The sequence below is a fragment of the Pseudopodoces humilis genome, chromosome 4 (assembly GCF_049639895.1).
Source record: "Pseudopodoces humilis isolate 2021_Gansu_Grassland_sample_001 chromosome 4, ASM4963989v1, whole genome shotgun sequence".
Classification (NCBI taxonomy): Eukaryota; Metazoa; Chordata; class Aves; order Passeriformes; family Paridae; genus Pseudopodoces; species Pseudopodoces humilis.
In genome coordinates this window covers 7449431-7470368 of record NC_142203.1, presented here as the reverse complement: position 1 = coordinate 7470368, position 20938 = coordinate 7449431, and the positions used below count along the sequence as shown (strand labels likewise).

Sequence of the window (20938 nt, the reverse complement as noted above, 5' to 3'; positions counted from 1 at the left end):
ATGCTGAAGATTATAACACTAATCAATTAGTCAATGATGTATCTATTATAAACTACTCAGACCCCAGGTGGTAATGAGTAAATAAAGTTTAATTAGAAGCCATTAAAGGTACAAAGCAAAAGGGGGGGGGGGGGGGGGGTCAGTGCCAGGAGCATAGTGGGAATCTTTCTGTTCCCCAGAGGCTTGCCCACAAAATGGTGCCTCTGCCTTTTACAGACTCAGGGTTGCATCAGTGCCACTAAATTCATGAGCAGTCCTAATCTGTCCATCCAGCTCCTCCCACATGGTTTGGCCAATCAATGTTAGTACATTTGGCTCATCCCAAGGTCTGTCAGTCAGTCCTTGTGCCCTCCACTGGTGGACCCCCTCTGGCACCCTGACTGTGGGTGAGGTATTTCCCTGCCCGCCTCCCAGCAGCCAGCATCCCACACTCCCTGCTGCCTCTTACAGGGGTAAGCATACGTCTCCCCCAACATGTTTTGACAGCCCTGTCAGCCAGAGCTGCCAGGCAGTGACCACAAAAGGGGAAGGGAAGCATTGAGGGGAGAACAGAGAAGGGTTCAAAACCAAACTGGAACAAGAGTACGTGTCAAAAGAACTATAAACCTTAACAGAACTTCTTCCCACCATACTTAATAATTCCTCCTCATTTGCATGAGCTAATCGCTACACCTTATTCATAACATATCAAAAATCGATCAGTATCTCAGCTATTTTACTGGATCCTTAAAGGCAAAAATAGATGAATTTTTAAGCAAATAGTAGAGCGTAGTAGAAACACTATGAACAGAAAATATTCCCGAAGTCCCAGTAACTGAGTGCTATGATGCTAAGTGATTGCAGATTACAACACGATAGTGACAGATGGGCCTTACTATACAGAAGAGAAGCTGAGATTGGATAGAGCTAATCAGCCAAATGCTACATTTAATTCTCCACTCTTTCATTCTCTGAAACACGCTTCCTGCCTTCCATCTATCTATGGACACTTCCTTTTCTCTCTCTTTATCCTTTCATACGCAAGGTTTTCACTATGCTACATTTCTTTGCTTCAGCCTTTCAGTTGTTTCCCTACTTTTGGGGAAAATCATGTTTTCCTCCGACTAACCGCAGTGAATGAAGGGTGAAATCAGTTTGAGAAATTATTGATCCTCAAGCCTTGGATTCTGTTGTGCCTATGATTGTAGAAGGGATTACAGACAACCTCGCCCCTGATAAGTCACAGCTATTTCCAATAAAGATAAGTGTGATAAAAGAGGTGGGTTGGCTTGTCAGGGGAGGGCCTTGCGGGAAGACCTGGAGGAAGGGGAATGAGCCTGAGGAAGATGATACTGAACAAACAATCCAGAAGGACTGGGCAAAACAGGCAAGAGAATCACTGCTGTGAGGTCAGTCTGGGTCTGCAGTTAGAACCTGTTGTTGGAACCTGCAGTCAGAGTCTAGCTAGGTAAAAGCCTGTATTCAGAGTCTGCACAGCCACAGTCTAGCAGGAAATAACCCCTATTCAGAGGCTGCAAGGGAAACCTACAGTGGGAGCTTGCTGCAGCCAGAGTCAGTGAATAGTTGGAGTCAGGATAACTGAATTGTAAAGAGGAATAAACCAGGACTCTTTTCATACTGTGATAAACAAGAAGTCTGTGTGTTGGCTCATTTCTACCCTCCAATGAGAGGGCTGCTGCAACACATGATAACTCTTTCCACATGGGTTGTCAGAGTCCGAAGGGACAAGCGTAGGGCCCATAGATCCACAGTACACAAACAGAAGGGACAAGTCTCGCCCTCCAGCAGTGACAAGAAGCACCTTCATTATTATCACCTTGTGTTCTACAGACTATTTCCCTCCCTGAATTTTCACAAGACATTTCACAAATTCAGAAATTCATCTTGGACAAGTGGTGTCCAGCTGAGAAAATCCATTTTCAACTCTGACAACATCTGTTCTGCCCATGGAAGTACAAGCATCAGCAGACCAGAGGAGAGGGCAGTAAAGGCCCGTGTTCCCTCTCCTTTGCCATGCTCCAAGCTCTGCAGCTGCAACAGACACATGGATGCCTCATGTTCCAATACTGTGGACATAAGGTGAGATGAACTCTGCAGAACAACGTACCCTTGAGTGCACAATACAAACCCCAATGAAGTGCAGAATTTGAAAAGGAAAATGGAAGAATGGGTTTGTGACCAGTGGAATGGTAATTTATCACTTTGACACGTTAATCCTTTATTAAAATCTAGGGAGTATAAAGTTTAAAAAAAGAGTGAATGAGAAACAAAATAATCAAGTCTGAAATTAACATCTCAAATATACAGTTTGTAAATCCTACTGAAATTTACGCATGTAAGTGGGAGACAGACATCTGAGCATTTTTGCCTTATGGCAAAGGTAAGTGTCTTATTTAAGGTCAGTATCCTTTTTAAAAAAAAACAAAGAAGCCTTTCCAAACAAGCACTAGAAGTTTTCCTATTCTAAATAAAAAATCTGTCTTTCCATGTGCCTATCAGAGAGAATACTTAATTCCTAAGATGCTCCTCTCTATTTTACCTTAACAGTACTTTTAAAGGATCATCAACCTCATTCAAATTTTATGGCCTACAAGAGGTGATCAATTCACATTCTTACTGGCTTAATTATGTTTTTTACAGCATCTAGAAACACATATATATTTTTTGATTTTCTCTCCAAGGTTCTCCTGGACTCCAGGACTATTCAAAGGGGACCCCACCCAGTCTGCCCAGTAATTGCCAGTTCCATAAGAATATTTTGCAGCAAATATATTCACTGATTTTCATACTTCCAACCACAGATACTTTTAAGCAAGTCAAACAATTTTTATAAATTTCCTATTGTTGTGGATGAAGGTTCTGAAAATTTTTATCTCTATATTTCCAACACTTTCACTAACAATCCCTGTGAACTCCGGTTCAATCTTCACAAAAACTAAAGATATAGGTACATTACATACCATAGTCTGTGATCTTACAGGATACTAAATACAGTTCTTTCAGGTTCCGTCCTTCTCTGGCAATCACCTCCACACATCTGGAAGACAAAGTAAAATTACTGTTGTGAGACAGTAAATCACTTTTAATATCCAGAGTACAAGTCACAGGTAAAATGTACTGTATCTCAGTTTCTTCATTTTGCAAAAGGCTCCATGTATTTCTCTGTAAATGAATATGGCTATATGTTTACACTACAGAAAAATATTATTTTAAATTGAATGTTTTTATATGGATATTCCCCTAAGTCTCTTAGTATGTGAGTTGTTTAAAATGTATACAGACGAGCACTTTGGAAAATTACACAAATGTGAATTTCTATTTCTTTATTACTTTGGAAAGTTTCTGTTGCTAATTTTAAGCTTTGACAGCTTTCTTCTAGGAAAGAACTATAAATGCACTGTAATGAGGACAAAATACAAGAAAATGTAATTTTCAATTCATGTTTGTGTTTCTTCAGTGATTACTGCATGAGTCAGCATTCATCAGGTCATGAAGTGTTACACGACCATGGTGTTCCAACACATTGCTGGAGAAGCTTGTATAGATGAGAAAACAGCTCATTCATTTACCTTATCATAACTGTGATGAATATGCAATGAAACATAGAGGGTTTTATGTTATTCTTGCTGCTTGACTTTTGTAAGCAAGAAAATTAATATGAATTAATTAATAAAATTAAATAGGAGCTTATTATGTACTTGTGACCAAGTCTGTATTACAATGCTATGTTTCCAACTGCATTGTTATCACTCAGAAATCACAGTATCATAAAATACATTTTCAATCCTATTAATGTAGTTCAGTTGATCATTAGATCAGCTAGCATGACTATTGTGCTATTTTCTACATAGATACATTTTCTAAAGTGTATTTTATTGGATGAGTTGTAAGAATTTCTTCTGATCCAATATATTCAACTTTAATTTTCAGGTCAATTACCCAGTCACTTATTCTGACACTTAAATCAACCCTTGAACAGTACACGAAATTAAATTACTTGCCAATTTCTAAGAAAATAAGTATTGCTGAATTTGTCATGCTTTTGAAAGATACACCTAAATCCTCAGAGACCTTTTTCTTCCATTTACCACCTCCAATAGATTATGTCCTAATCTGATTTAACTGTTCATGGTGGCAATTTTTGATTTTAAAAGCAACCACCTTATTCTTACCACTCACAATAAGGCAGTAACTGAACAATAGCCCTTCATACCTATCTGTCCTCTCCCTGCATCCTTCTAAAATGTACAATGAAAATTCACTGCTACTAATAAACAGCACACCTCTGACAGAGTACCTTAATCACAGTTCCTTTAACACAGTTTTAAATATTAAATCCTGGAAAACTGTGATAGCCTGATATTTAGAATTTTTTTCCAATTCTTATCATTAGGTAAAGGTTAGCTTACCTCATGAATACACAAAGAAAATGAATGAACATTTACACCAGAACTATGCTTTTTTCATATAAGGTGATCTCAGAACTACACATTTTCCTAAAATAAGGTAAGATTTAGAGCACTAAACACACTCTATATACACAGAAAATTTCTTCTGCTTATGTCAGACATGATTTTGAAGAATAAACTCATCTTTTTTAACTGGATTATTAAGATTACTACGCCATGAGAAAATATTTTTATTATGTATTCTAGAAAAATACTTCCTAATAATGAGATTTTATTGCTGTTATTGGTAATATGAATAAAAGGAAAATCATTATAATATATTTTATTACTTCTATTTTTATTAGGCATTTCAGCAAATAAGATATAATTGAAGAGTCAATGGATACTGAGGTTAAAAGACACTTTTATTATCATATATATCATTTAGCAGAGCAATCGTATTATGAAACACTTTTTACCCTTGGATAAAATTTTTGAACCTAAAAGAATATTTTGAAAATTGTATGTAATGATTCTAAAGGATTACAAATTACTTTTGCTAATTTTTACTTACTGAGAGGCAACTAATCTAGCAAAAATGAAGTATAGGAATCAGTGTCTAAAAATACTATCACAGGGCAGTCAAGATGACATAAAAGACTAACTAATTTTCTCTGCAACTTCAGTTGCACACCTTTTCAATCAGTCAGGGTCAAAGCTGTATTATCTACACAAATGCAAAAGCACTTGACTGTGTAGCCCTTATAAATGTGTCCTTTAATCCTTCCAGGTAGTGCCAACTCTAAGGGTGAAAGTTTTTTAAAGTGGCTTGAGTGACTCCAGTCCTGTTCTCAGTGACATCTTGGAGTCTAAATGGAATAGTCTTCACTTTCTCCTACTAGGAAAACAGACCTCTTCAGAGTCTTCAGCTATATTAATTAAACAGGGAAGGAAAAAAACCCAAATATAAAAAGAAAAAAGGTTTGAAAAATGGTGCTTTGAGTGCCTCATTTCTTTCTGTTTTTTGAAAATAGGAAAATCATCTAACATCTAAAAGAATGAGGTAATAGCACATCTAGTTTGGAGAAAAAAACAAATATATAGAGCTAAAATACTGAATTGAATTTATGTGCTTGTGTGTGATTTCTATACCTTGCATAAGTCAATCTAATTCCAGTTTTCATTTCTATTACCCTTTCTATAGATCATCCTCATGTAAATCAACCTGCAGAGACAGGAGAAACACTTCATATGGCCTCATTTGCCTCTGCTCTGTAGATGATCACACAATACATAATTGCTTGTAACAACTGACTTCTTCACAACATAAGAAAAAATAAGAGTAGTTGTGTATTTATTGCATTTACCTTTTAATCGTTGTTAAACATGACAGCAAAGAAAAAGGTTAAAAGAAAAAAAATCAAATTAACCTTTTCTAGAAAGCAAGGATCATCTTAATTTTGTTGCAATAATCAATCAAAATGATGTCAGATTATTGTCATATCTATCTTTGGAAGTATTTTTATTTATGATGTAGCTGAATTAGGCAACAAAGAAGCCTAACCTTAAAAAAAAAACCCAAAAAAACTACCCCAGCTTCACACTGGTAAATAAATGGAAGAAAAATGATTACTTAAAGCTGTGGCAAATTTCAGAAGTAAGCACACCAGAAAACTGAGTCACATAGGACTCGGGGACTAACTCCTCTCTGTTAGGGACTAACATGGACATGGTGGCAACAGCTCTGTGCCAAGGCTGAGACAATTTCTTAAATCTCTTGAACCAATGTTACTGAGAAGGCTTTTATCAGCTGTACTAAATGTATTAAAAAATAAACAACCTTCCAGAAAGAAAAAATATTTTAACACTCAAAGTAACTTATTACCAAAAATGAGTGAAGGAATAAAGAAATAAAACTATAGTTAGAGCTTTGCTAATATACATGTCTGGATCATAGCTGGTCAAAGTTAAAATCTTTTCACTTTCTTCTTTGCAAATGAGTACCATTTAGAAATATATAGCACATTAAAATATCAAAACAGAGAACATGAAAAATTTTAGGAAGACACTGTGTATTTATTAAACCTGAAAATATTATCCAAGAAATTCTTATACCAAGCTTTCCCTAGATCTACTCAATATTTTATGAGTGCCGTTCTCCAATAGATTGTTAGGCAATTCGGTTTTATTGCATTTGATTCCAAAAGTAAGAAATTAGTATCACATACTGTGAAATTTACAGTGCAGTTAGGAGCAAGAGAAAGGCATAAAGCCCAAACTGGTTTGACATCAACCAGCCAATCAAACAATATTATGAAATCAGGACTATAACTAAAAATATACCTACATAGTGTTAATTCAAAATAGAGTTACAAAACCACAGAGGTCTGTAAGATGACTAGAAATGTAAGATAACCGAATACTGTGATGAACATATGAACACTGAAAACATCACAAAATTTCATGACATTCAGAGACTAATAAACTTAAGATTACCTCTTATGTTTATGATTTCTTAAGATGTCTTTCTACTTCAAAAATGAAAAGAATCTCAGGGTGAAAACAACATAGCTATAATGTTGCTCAACTTTCAGCAATTGCTGTCAGGAGAAAACTCTCCATCTGGGTTGCAGAAACTACCGAAATTTATCCACTGACATGTACTTGTGTCTACTGCTCTTCCCACCTGGTCTGTAGACGTGAAAAATTACTTAGATCTACAAAGAGTTCTCTCATTTTTGGTATTTTATGGTAATGTCTCTTCAAAACTCACAAAACTGCATTTGAAACAGTGTTTCAGATATGTCTACTGGCAACTTCAAATTTAGGCCCATATTCTTGATAACTTCACACATATACATATGTGCAATGATTTCTCAGAGTCAAGGTTTATGACTTCCCACAACTAGAGCTTAAAAATAATAAAACTCTAACAAACTAGAAAAAATATGTCATCTGGAACGCTGTAATTTTTCTTGTCTTAGCCAATTGATCCCTACATTTTCTGACCTAAATGAAAGCTTAAGGTAAATGAAGTAAACTTCAAGCTTCTACCCGTAAGAAAAGGTAACACAGATCCTTAAGTTATGAAAAATAATGTTATTTATATATATATGTATATGTGTATGTGTGTGTCTATGTATTTTATACATGTGTGTGCGTGTGTATACAAACACAGAGCTATTCTATTTCTGATGTAAATCTGAAAACATTGGAAAATCGAATTTGTGGCAACTGAAAGGAACTAATGAGAAAATATGAGTACAGTATTTGTGTTGTAAGTGGTCCTGGGAGACCTTGTTACAGTCTGAGACTCTTCAGCCCTGAGCAGAGCTAATTGGAGTCGCCATGTACTGGTTACGAGTCTACAATTTGAGGGAGTGAGTGAGCTTCACCAACCGAAGAGGTATAAAACCCCCAAAACATTAACATACCACCTTGGTAAGGTTCAAATTTAACATCAGACTGCTTGCAAGTCTTCTCTGGTATTTGACTGTATTTGTCTCTATGCAGTCAAGTGAACACCTCCCTAACCCTCAAATCGCAACCAACAGCACTACTGGGAAGCAAAAGGGAGCTTGGAAAAAACAAGAGCACTAAATACGACATGGAACCCATAAACCTCTCATGAAGAAATATATAGTACTCCTCAAAAATTAGCATTTCAAGCGTTAAATTCAGGCAGAAAAAATTAGCTGCACATGAAATAACACTGAGAGCTATTGGTTTTGATTACTTAAATATTTCAATGGCAGGCAGTAATGCAGTAACCAAATCTCTCCTGTAACAAAACCAAACCTGTGACCACAGAAGCACATATGGTGTTCAGAAACCGATGTAATCTGAGGCCCACTGCACTAGGAAAGAATAATTTAAAGGCTAAAATAGTGACAATTCTAACATTTTACTGACAGATCTATAAAACCCTTGTAAAACCTCATAGTAATAAATGCTGAACTTAATATTCTGAAGTAAATATTCTTGATTCAGGATTCTCTTTCATTGATCATTTTATTTGCATTATGAACAATAGATCTCTGCCAATATATTTGTTTTCTAATAATTTATACTAATAAGAAGTATGATTTTACTTGTTTTTCAGTTACTCTTGTAGACAGCTGTTGCTACCATTTTTGAATCACATTCAAAATATATGTTTTAGAATTATTTTTAATTTTAAGACAAAGAACTGCATCTAAAAGAAACGGTATTAACCAGAGACAGCAAAACAGAGTAAGACTTGGAATCAAAAGCACAAGCTGTATTTGAAAAGTACTTTTTGTCTGGAGCCAATATGCAAAGTGTCACTAGTTATACAAGTTAACAGCAATTATCTTAGAGCAGTCATTAAGTTGTGATTAGCAGGGAGGTATTCCTTAGAAAAATCAATGTAATTTAAAATTAGGTTTGCCAAACAGTTTTGCCACTTACAGCACAGGAAAACAGTAATTTTTTTTTTTCATGCTGGGATTTATAAATAACTGAGGTGAGGGCAGCCAAATCCCACAATGTCTGCTTGTGCTCTGAGCTAGTCAGGTGCATGCAAGCTCTAACCAGACAGCTACACAGATAAATGAACCAGCTCTTTGCTTAAGATATTATGCCCCGTCTTTCAGCAATAAATATCTATTTTCAAATATTTATTACTAGTCTTATCTAAAATTAAATGCCTTCTGTTACCCCAACTGAACGTAAATCCAGCAAGCAATTAAACCAAGAAAGAAGAAATTTAGAAAATTGTTTAATCTGAGTTTTACATGTAGTAGTATTCCAAGTGGCCTGCAGTTCCTTTCTGGCTTGAAGGAACTAGATACCATAATGGATTTTACAGAAATAAGCAGCTAAGAAAAATAATCTTAACCTGAATCCCTCATAAATCTGATTTGCCACAGATAATCATGCTTAAGCATGGAAAACAATTAAATGGTTTATCTTACTTTTTAAGAACTCTAGAATATTTTAGAATTCAGACTTAAATGAAAAGGCCTATCTGATACAGCACTTCGGCTATAGCTTCCTACATCTATTGTTGCAACCTGTCTACTGTCATAAAGAAAACCAAGGAAGTGTTCACTACCAGCACTACCAAGCCCATGCATATTCCTTAGCAAATATTACTTTGTATTATAATAAATAATAGCTTTCCCCCTGAACTGTTCCAGTGGTGCCTTCCCACTAAAATATTGGCAAAATATTTGCATTCCTGATATGGTACTGTTGAATTACTCTGCTACAGTGGTCAATGGGCATCTGTGAGAAGCGATGTCTTTCAGGAGTCCGTACTGGGATCAGTGTTATTTTATATCTTCATTCATGACACAGATGAAGGGATTGAGTGCACCATCAGCAAATCTGCAGATGACACCAAGCTGAGTGGTGCAGTTGACACTCCTGAGGGATGGGATGCCATCCTGGACAAGCTCGAGCAGTGGCCCATGGGAATCTCATGAGGTTTAACAAGGCCAGGTGCTGGTGCTGCACCTGGGTCTGGGCAATCCCTGGTGCCAGCCCAGGCTGGGCATGAACAGATCCAGAGCAGCCCTGCCCAGAAGGACTTGGGGGTGCTGGGGGTGAGAGCTGGACATGAGCCAGCCATGGGCACTCCCAGCCCAGAGAGCCAAGTGTGTCCTGGGCTGCATCCAGAGCCCCGTGGGCAGCAGGGGAGGGAGGGGATTCTGCCCCTCTGCCCCGCTCTGGTGAGACCCCACCTGCAGGGCTGCCTCCAGCCCTGGGGTCCCAGCACAGGAAGGACGTGGAGCTGCTGAAGAGAGTGCAGAGGAGGGACACCAAGGTGATGAGAGGGAGGGAGCTCCTCTCCTACGGGGAAAGGCTGAGAAAATGGGGATTGTTCAGCCTGGAGAAGAGAAGGCTTTAGGGTGATCTAACTGCAGCTTTCCAGTACTTGAAGGAACCTCGTAAGAAAGAAGGGAAGGAACTATTTACATGGCCATACAGAGAGAGTTAGGACAAGGGGACAAACTGACAGAAAGTAGGCTTAGTTTAGGTATTAGGAAGAAATTCTTTACTGCGAGAATGGTGAGGCACTGGAAGAAGTTGACCAGAGGACCTGTGGATGCCCCATCCCCAGAAGTCTTCAGGTTCTAATTGGATGGAGCTCTGAGAAAACTGGTCTAGTGAAAAGTATTTCTGTCCATGGCAGAGACATTGGAATGAAATGATCTTTAAGGTCACTTCCAACCCAAACCATTCTATGATTTTATGATTAGTGTACTGGCATAGAAGAATTTCTTACATAGATATTCCTTAGACAGTGAATGTCATTGTGGCTTTTCCTAAGACAAGTGCAAAGGAACTACCATAATGTTATCTGTTAAATGTGCGTATTTAGAAGTAATGACTTCACAGTAGCTACAGACAAGATAGGGGGTTTGCAGGCTGTAGCTATACCAACAAGCACATCCTTGTGAATTCAAACAAGATCCTTGAGGTCCTACTGTCACAGCAGAGCACAGAGAGGGTGGGGTAACACCCAGACTCCCAATGTGTGTTATGGCTGAATCTTTAGTTGAAATCATTTAGTAATGATGCTGCACATGGAATGAAGTTCAGAGACAGACTACCACATATGCTGCAAATTCAGAGAAGTGCAAAGGAGAACAGACAGTCCAAAGAAGAAAACCTTGAAGTATTGCTATAATTCTCCCTCCCAGTACAAATCACACAAGGGCATACACCAGCTCAGTTGCACCATTTCGTGCATGGGGAGACTGGGCTTTGAGCAGTGGTGGATTTCACTCTTCCTCATGTTTTAGAGATTACATTTACATGCTTCAGGCCTCACGGTGTTTCCTGGAGTTACAGTGGCCTCAGTTTTGACAGATTTTCTTTTTTTGTAAGTAGTCTTGTGCTATTCCATTAAGACTTACTATAAAGTAAGAGTAAAAATAGCCTCTTTTTTTTCCAAAAAAAAGCTTCCAAGTTTAATAGCGAAAGTAAGAAATGGCAACTATACCTCCATGCTCTAACTTCCCATAAACGTTCTTTGAAGTGTGCTTTTAGAACGCTTGGATAAACTTTAAAATAGTTTCATAAAAATGAAAAAACTTCACCTGATGTTTTGAAAATAAAATACTGTGTTTATACAGCTCTGTACTTCTTGATCTCAACCAGAAGAAAACACTTATGAGAGAATATTTCACCACATTCACTGCTTTATTTTCATACCACAGGGGCTGACATATGCTTCACTGAGCTTTGCCCATAGGCAGCTGATATTCATCTATTGAGATTTACCCTCTCAAACTCCTTTGTATCTATGACTTTTTTCTAATTAAAAAAAGAACCCCTAACCGCAACCAGCTATTCATTAATGTACAGCTTTAAAGACTGCCTTGTCTTGAAATTCTAACTGTAGATAATGGCCAATGGGTCATGGGGACTGAGCATGGAATTCTTCAAGGGCCTCTCCTGCTAACTTTAAGAGAACAGCAAAACCCCTGCCTCAGTTACTCCTTTCCAAAATGTAAACATATTCCATAAATTATTTTTTTTACTGAGTTGCAAACAGATTATTTAAATATTGTAAAGGCTCCGTTCTGTGAAAACATCAAGTCGCTATAAAAGTTTGATAAATATTCTCAGTCCTATTTATGGGAACAGCAGTATTGCTAAGAGTTATGATCTAAATTTATATGTAATGAACAAGGTTTGCACATGTAATTTCTTCCATTAGACAGCAGAAGAAGTGAAGTCTTTTACAGGAAATCAGGAAGCTCTCTGCAGAATAGTTTTATCATCACATCTGATATTTCTCCTCTACTGCTGAAGGGCATTCAAGTTTGTAGTGAATTTCTGCTTATATAAAGCAATGATAGAGCAGAAGAAGAGCCAAGATAATCAAAGAGGAAAAAAATAAAACCCAGTACTCATCATAATTCATGTATCTTTGGAATTGATTTGGGGTCCATTCTCTTTATACTTTAAGAATTAGAGCAAGTTGGTAGATCTGTTGCATTCATTTAATTCTGCTGAAGTTTGCAAAACTGATGAAAGAAAAAATCAAGCTCAATGCATTTTTTTGACAAATGCTTTAAAGAAGAGAGATTACAGAATGTGAGCAATAACTGAGTTCTGTAGTTCCTGGGTCTCACCCAAAGGGTAGCATCACAGCAAAACTTGAATGAGAAATTTGGAACACTTCATACATAATACCTTACTGGAAATATTTTAGCATACAAATTTTAGCATAGGAAAAAAACTCCATGCCTGCTAAGATTAAAAACTCTTGATTTGCCATGAAGTACTGCCTAAATCTTGATAAGAATGCAAAGGTTCTTAGAACTTAACTTGAAAAGAATGCACTGAAATAGCAATGTCTTTAAAAACAAACAAACAAACCAACCAACCAACCAACCAACAAACCAGCTTAAAGGAAAATTTCAGAAGCTCTTCATGAAATGATAATTAATTTCTTTCCATGTGGCAGTCTGTCTAGCACTTCTGTTACTGGTACACTGCTTAGAGAAAGCAACAGAAAACAAGCTTGATGATGCTCTGTATGATTTGTATGAAGAAAATTGCCCCCTTTTAACTCAGAGAATATACTAGCAAATATGTTTATTGGAAGCTGGAAGAGCATTATGTCTTTCTCTGTATCATGATCTTAATAGATTGCCAATTATAGTCTCTAAATGCAGATTTTAATACCACCTAATAATGCACAAGCTTCACCTAATGTTATTCAATTCTGAAAGTACTTAACAGGGTAACTTTTCATGCAATATTACTGGAAAATAATCTGTCTAGAAGGAATATTAGGATCTATTGTATACTTTCAAACTGAAGTGAGAAAACAGCAGTTTTCAATAGCTGGAAATTTCATAACTGAGCAATTATAAGCACATTCAGAAGTAAGTGAAGAAACTTTTTTCATTCTCTCCTGTCTTAGGGCCTCCTGAATCTTGTTGATATGGTTCTGATTTTGTTGGGAATTCAGATGGCTAGTAATTATTCAGTTGTTGTATCATAGCATAGCTTTTAGTTTTGTAAAAGAAACATGATTTATTGTTACTTGCCTGCACTTACATCTGAGTGTTGTCTCACTGGCTACCCCAAATGGTATCAAGTTGTTAAAAAGTAATAAATTGCCACCCAAAAAACCAGAAAAAAACCCCACTTAAGAACAAGTAGAAGGACTTTGACTGAAATTATATTAATTTTGTATCTTTTCCTTCCTAATTTTTCAGAAGTGTTTAACAAATCCAGTGGTACAGTATCGTCTAGCTGAGTGCTCAGTTCATTGATGGGAATATCTTGAAGCTTGACAGCCTAAGTTTAAATGTCTTCCCAGAAAGCCTCAACTAATTTCACACTGAAACAGAACAGAAATAGTCATGTGATTCCTTCATGGCATCTCAGCTATGACAGTGAATATTATGTTCTGCTGTGCAACAACCACAAACAGCATCAAATGATTTCTTAAGCTGATTCAGTTATATATCCACAAAAGTGTAACTGTCTAAACCATGAGAAATTATACAGTTAATTAAATTAAAAAAACTGAGGTAATTTCCATGTGTTGTATTTTTGCCCCTCTCTGAAGAGTTCAGGCAAGAATTCCTTGATGTATTCGTAAATCATTATACATAATCATCATTTCATAGATTTTCTAGCAAACCATTATTAATAAAATACCTATAAAAATTTATGAAATCACCTAACTCCAGAGGTACCTTTCCCTTCTTTCCCATAGTAATATTTTATTGCATTAAAGTACTAAACTGTGCTGATAGTTAAAGCTTTCCAAAAAAAAGGACAGTGTTATCCTATTAATCTTAGCTCTAAAATTTGGCAGTCACTTAAACCACGTCAGACAGAGTCAGAATTGTCAGCCCCTCTGTGCAAGAAGTCATTTCTGTATAAAAGTAACACAGGCACATTTCCCCACTCACCAGGGAAGTCAGGGGAAAAGCAAAGTAACTAGTGTGTATGCTTGATAGAAACAGTGGGGGGGTCAATTTGAGTTCCTATTTGTCTTTAGTTCCCAACATGCACAGGAGGACTGAAAACTTGTTTTCTAATTGCAAGATTGGAATTCCATTAGGAGGTAAATAGTCAGCCAAAGTGATTCACAAAGTGCAAGCAATGCATTCATATCAGATTGAAAGGTAAGTTTTTATCTGTTGCTCCAGTTTCATATTTTGTCTAATACTTTCAGCATGAGTACACAGAATGACTCTGGTTGAGAAAGAATGACCTACCCCATGGAAATAAACACAAAGCCAAAAACATTTCTCCACAAATCATAAATTCAAAATTATTTGCCATGGCGAGTAGTTTGAAAACTGTAACTCCACATACACATTCTTTGGGTAATGGCCTCAAACATCACTAGGCCTTCAAAGGAGCTCATTGACAGTATTATTTACCTCTACTACTGGTTACTTCAAAGTGTTGACAAAATCTTTAAATATTTCCTGTAACAGCTAGCATCCTAATTTATTTATGGAGATGTGTTTCACTTAACATTCATCTTGGACATAGCAGGAAACATATAAGTGATATGGCAGCTAAATCTTTTGCTTGGGGCCATGAATGGAACGAATTAACATTATTTAACTGCCTGAAGGTAAGTATCAGTTACCTCTAAAACAAACAACTACTGAATTGTGCCCCAAAAAGCAGAACAAGACTCTTCATATTCCCCTTCTAGCCAGTTGTTACACAATTGCACGAAGTTTTCAGTTACAGCACTTCATTAGTAAGTGTAATCCTAATGCCTTTTTTGATTTTAGCAACTTTGGGTTTAATCCTGGATTTAGAAGAGTTCACCTGCTATCTGGATGAATTATTCATGTGACTAAACTTCTGCTTGGTATCTCTACTGCTTCGTTTTTAGAAAATGATGAAGTCATTAGTTCAGCTTGTATCTGTCATAGTAAGACCAAAGGAAGTATCAGTAAGCAGAGCTCATACACCTCAAATTATTCTCCATTGGCTTTAATGTGATTTCCATTTCCTGTTTGACTTGTTTGTGTGGCTCTGGTTCAATTATTCACTGCACCCTAGGCATCTCAAGACATGATTTTGTTCATCATGATGAAATAAGGCCTGAGCATCTTCAAACTAAGTCCATTCCCTCTAATCTACTAAATAAAATTTACCTTCTCTGTGATGAAGTTTGGGACAGCAGTGAGACTAAATCAGTGTAAAATAATGTTTTTATGCTAGGTGGATCAGTAAGTGGAAGTAGCAGATCACAGAAAACCAACATGACATCCTTTCCTGTGATTACATTAATCAATTAACACCTGGCACCAGTCAATAATTCCTCAGTTCAGCAGGAGCCCAGTGTGGTCTGACAAGATGGAAACCATCAGAGGTACAAAAGTAGATAACACTTTTGTATCTGTAACTTTAATTTGTATTTCAGCCACCACCAAATTCATTTTTTACCTACACCTTGTGAAGAAGTTTTTGAAGTATTTGTTTCTTAAAAATATGTTGCTTACATATCTGAATCTCAAAAACTAAAATTTTCTGAACCTTCCAAAATTGCAAATAGTGCAAAATGTGACTGTTTCCTAATGAAATTCGTCTATTGTGTTTTTCTTGGCTCCCAGTTACATTTTGCATTGCAAATTATGAGTCTTTGCTAAAAAAGATTACTTTCCAATGTATACTACTGTTTTAAGTCCACTGTCTCAGCAACATACAAGAAGAGAAAGATTCTTGGACTGAGTATTTACATTTCATTTGAATGTTCTCTACATGAGGGTTAATACATTTTCTTAAAGATTTAGGTATTTCTGATAACATCACAGAGTCAGCTATGATCACTGCAGTGCCAAAAGCTCTGAACTGTAGATTACTGAGCAAATAATAAGCAGACATCAATTTAGACTAAAATGATACTGTTACATCAGTTTGCAGTCTTTATTATCTTCTTTAGTAAGTTTTTCAGGTAAAGGTTATTGTATGTATGGTACATATTTTAAGGTAGAAATATTAGAACTTCAGAAATGTATTTTAAATATTTTAATGCATTAATATTAATTAGCACATTAGTTAATATTTTATATTATTATAATATTTAATGCATTATTACTAAATAATAACATAGATGGAGACATACCCATCATGATATACAGTATCTGTGTATATTTATACTTATGTTAATGTAGGTTTTTCCCATTTTTTTATATTATAAAAATAATATAAATTGTAAGTTATAATAATACAAAAACAGTAAAATAATGTGTGCAGATATATTTCATAGAGGAAAATGTTTTACAAAATCTAATTTCACCCCTTACTATTACCCACAAACAAAGTACTGCCACCTTGTGTATGTACATAAATTAAACATTTGTAAGCCAGTCCATGAAACAAGGCTACATTTCTCGTAAGAAGAACCCCCACAATTGTGAATACAATATTGTGTTTTATGTCAGGGATAGACATAAAAAGTTGACAAGAAAATTTTTTTTGACTACTCCTCAATATTCATCAGCAGTAATCCATTTCAAGCATACACGCCTTTCAGTCATGCGGACTCAGACATTCTATAGGATATTACAACGATTAGAGGCAGTCTGAATTTTCTATACACAGCTCACCTTGATTTCAAGTTTAGATAATTAGCTAATATCAGTTACTTGACAGTCAGTGTTTAAAAAAAGGTAGCCCCTCTATTAAAGTGAATTTTAATGAATTTTATTTTGGATCTAAACATAAGTTGCCAATTGATAAATTACAAGAACAGCATTTCAGTCAAATGGATGCAACACAAAAGGCATCTTAAAATAATCCATAAATCTTTGTTATTGTAATATTATGTGTAATAATCCACAATTTTTAGCATGATTCAAGAAACTGAGATCATGCTAAGTAAGCGAGACAGATTTAACTGAAACACACGTAACTCTTCAGTTGAATCCAGATTTGAAAACCTTTCTGTCATTTAAGAACTCTATCAGTGAGCAAATCATGAAACAGCCACATTTCTTGCCTACCAGTTGGCATCAGCTATAATTACCACCAACTCCCAACAGATTATTCTGAACCACTCTCACTCTCTTTAATATAAGAAATTAGGAAAACACTGTCTGTCCCTGCAAAAAATACAACAGTAATCTCAGATCATGGTTTCTTGTGTGCCTCTCTTGTGCCTCTAAACTGGACACTAAAAAAATTTTTCCCTTTTCCCCTTAGCCAGTTTCTTTTTACCACTGGTAACCTGATGATTTCTAAAATGTCTCTACTTTTCAGCATGGCTTGTCTTTGTGAGAAATGCTTGGACAAAGCTGGATAACTTTGCCTTCACTGCCACCCTCTGGGCTCCTTACTTCAAAAATAAGACTGAGTTGTGGCATAGAGATTTCAGGATGGTTTGACACACACTGTCTTGCACATACTTATTAAATATAGTACTGCCTACTTACACAGCACCTCTCTCCTCCAGAAAGATTTCTGTCAAATGGCTTTACAGGTCTGTGGGTTACATTGCAGCAAATTTAAAACCAAGAGCGGTTAGAATAATTTTAAGCCTAGAAATAAAGATAAGCCTATACTACTACAAAGTAATTATATAATCTAAATGTTCACAACTGATTTATGACTGTAGATGAAAACATGCCCTATTGCTAAGAGATTACCTTTAACATTCTTATTTCAGTTACAAGTATCAAAATGCACTAAAAATCCCACTTCCGCAGGGTCCATTTTTATTTTAATGAGTTACGCAGTTTCACCACCATAGGTTCCTATACTAAATATATGCTTATGATACTGCTTGTGAAAACATCTGAGAAGCTTACTCGGTTTTTTGTTTTGTTGGTTTTGGGTTTGGGGTGTTTTTTACATAAAAACAAAGAGGCAAGGTTTAAAAGGAGCCTTGGGCTGCAGTACAGGAAGAGCTCTTGAGATGTAACTCAGTGTCTGCATCAATTTCCTCTAGTTGTCTTATATAATCACTGTGTGCTGCAGCATATCCCCTGACAGCAAGAAAAGCAATTAAATCCCTACAAAGGTGGCTGTAGCCTGAGATGGTTTGGAAGGGTTGGCAGGTAGGAGCTCCAGCTGACTGAAGAGCTGGAATGGGAACATGCCTCTTCTCTTTTTGCCTTCTTAACCATCATCTTCCTTCCCCTCCAGGGTCCACTGTGTCAACTTACACTTAAAATAATTTTCAGTTGTACTCATCCAGACTAATTTTGTTTAACATGTAAATGACAAAGTAAGAGTTTGAAGGTTACTAAGGGTGAAAATAGTGGAAACATAGTGGAAAAAGAATTTTCAGGTTATGTTCACCCTGTGGAAGTTTTTGATTTCCTACACAATTTGGAAAACTTCTTTTACCAGGCAGATTTATTAGAAAGAGTAATAAAATAAGAATTTGTATCTACAACTACCAACAAAAGGAAAAGCTAGGCAGATGTAAAGAATTAAGGTATTTATCAAGAAATTCTCCAGGTATCGAACTCATGGAGGAAAAAAACCCAATGTTTTGCAAACATCCAAGAACTTTTAAAGTATGCTTTTCCTCTTAGCGTAATGGCGTATTAGAAGAACAACTAATATGAATATACTCCCTGGTTTACATATAACATGGTTCTAAATTTTGTTTATGCCTCATACAAAATGACAAAATTACAAACCCATAAAACTCCACTCAAGTAACTCCTCATAGGCCTCTCAACCCAACAAGTTCAAGGAAGACACAAGTGGCCAATAATCTTTACAAGTACTCAAGTTAGAGTCAAAGGCATATAAAGATTCTTAATAAGCTGTTCATAAGGCTTTTCAAATACTTCTGCAGTGGTCTTTGAAGACAGTCATAATAATCCAATTAACAACTTATTACCATACTTTGTAATTCCTTACAAATACACATTCAGATATTGGCATCCAAAAGGAAAAAAATAAAGATGAAAACAATTAATTTGTTTTGCTCTTTCATAGAAAAGAAAATATGAGGAGAGATATAACCCATGAAAAGCTTCCAAAACTGCAGACCCAGGTAAATAAAACTGTGTAATACATTCATCAAGTGACAGGAAAAAATCACCAAACAAACAAAAAACCAACAAAAAAAAACCAAACAAAAAAACAACAAAACAAAACAAAAACCTCACCAAAAAACCCAAACCAAAAGAAAATGAAAAAGACTAACACACCATGGAAAAATGCATTTCCTAATATAAAAATAAATGATCTAGATAAAGTTTTACATAGGAAAAAACACTTGAAAAAAAAAAAAAGTTTAAAAGAATGCCTTTGGAAGCAGCACTATTAAAAATCAAAGATAAAACTGAGTATTTAAGCTATGTGCTGAATCTACCAGTCAACAACCAGGTGGTTATACTGGATCTTATGACTGCTAGAAAAATGCAATTGCATGAAAGTATTGTCAAATGTAGATGTTCCCCTGCAATTATGTATTTAATGCATGTATTTCCCAAACATACTGTGAGGCTTTATAAAAGATTTCAGGGTTGTTTTAAAGACCTTATATAGGGCAAAAAATAGCTGCTCATGATTCTCTCAGCTTGTCATACTAAGCACAAAGATAAATTTTAAAAAAATGTAACACATAAAGCAACCCAAACCCACTATACATGATTCCAGTGAGAAAAAAAAAATAAATTTACCTTTAGGAGATAATGAAAATGAATTTACAGTTCTCATAAAGAAATTGTTACAAGTTAGGTACCTTGAAAATAAAAAAAACCCAAGACTATGAAGTTCTCAATACAGAAGCAGTTCATGTTTGTGGATAACAGTTTGAGCTGAGTATTAATGCTAACATCTATGTTTGTGCACATGACTAGATTTGCAAACAGATAGCTTCCCAAGCATCTCTAGGAATAAAGGCCAGATAAATATGTATAACAATGTATGGTCATTAAATATTGAATTCTTTATTGAAAATATAAGTTGCTAAACAGTCAAATGGAAGAATTTGTCAAATGTGACCAGGAGCCAAAATAACCCCGAATGTGCACAAATGAGATGCAGAACTAAATTTATCTGAAGAATTTTATATATCCTTTGGTATTTATCTAGTGAGGAGCAGGCAGACAGACTTTACATTGCAGTTTGAAACTTCGAAAATTGCAGAAAACTGTTGCATAACAGCACCCTGAGCGGGTTTCTACCATCATTCAGTTCAAAAGTAAGATTTCCTCCTAGTCCTCCAGAAAGATGTCTCTACACTTACTCAAGGCTTTCATGCTGACACTCATGTTTCAGAAAACTGTAGCAGTGTTCAGTATTCAGGAAAGCAGCTGAAATTCAAATCTAAAAACACCCAACAGGAATGCAGGACACAGAAAAAAATCAGTCCAGCTTTCCAGAATAGGTGGGAAGCTCAGAATAAATGATAGAGGCCAATATCTGTAGAAGATCAGAGGGCTTCAAGCCATGAATTAGAGGTTGCCTGCTCCATACAAATAACCCTTATATGGAAGGATAAGCACCCTTTAAAATCATCAGCAAAAGTCAGTGAAAATCAAGATTCCAAATGAACCTCAGCACATTGGGTATCATACATTAAGACGTGATATAGTCAGTAATAGTCTATTGCAGAA

At 36.0% G+C, this 20938-nt stretch overlaps 1 protein-coding gene across 1 annotated transcript in view; it reads right to left on the bottom strand.

The window, feature by feature from the left end:
- FBXL17 (F-box and leucine rich repeat protein 17) overlaps nucleotides 1-20938 on the bottom strand; it is a 272086-nt gene that overhangs the window by 91538 nt on the left and 159610 nt on the right. The window contains exon 7 of the mRNA XM_088054573.1: nucleotides 2961-3037. Coding sequence (XP_087910699.1) covers nucleotides 2961-3037 — 77 coding nt within the window. The remainder of the gene's footprint in view (nucleotides 1-2960; nucleotides 3038-20938) is intronic.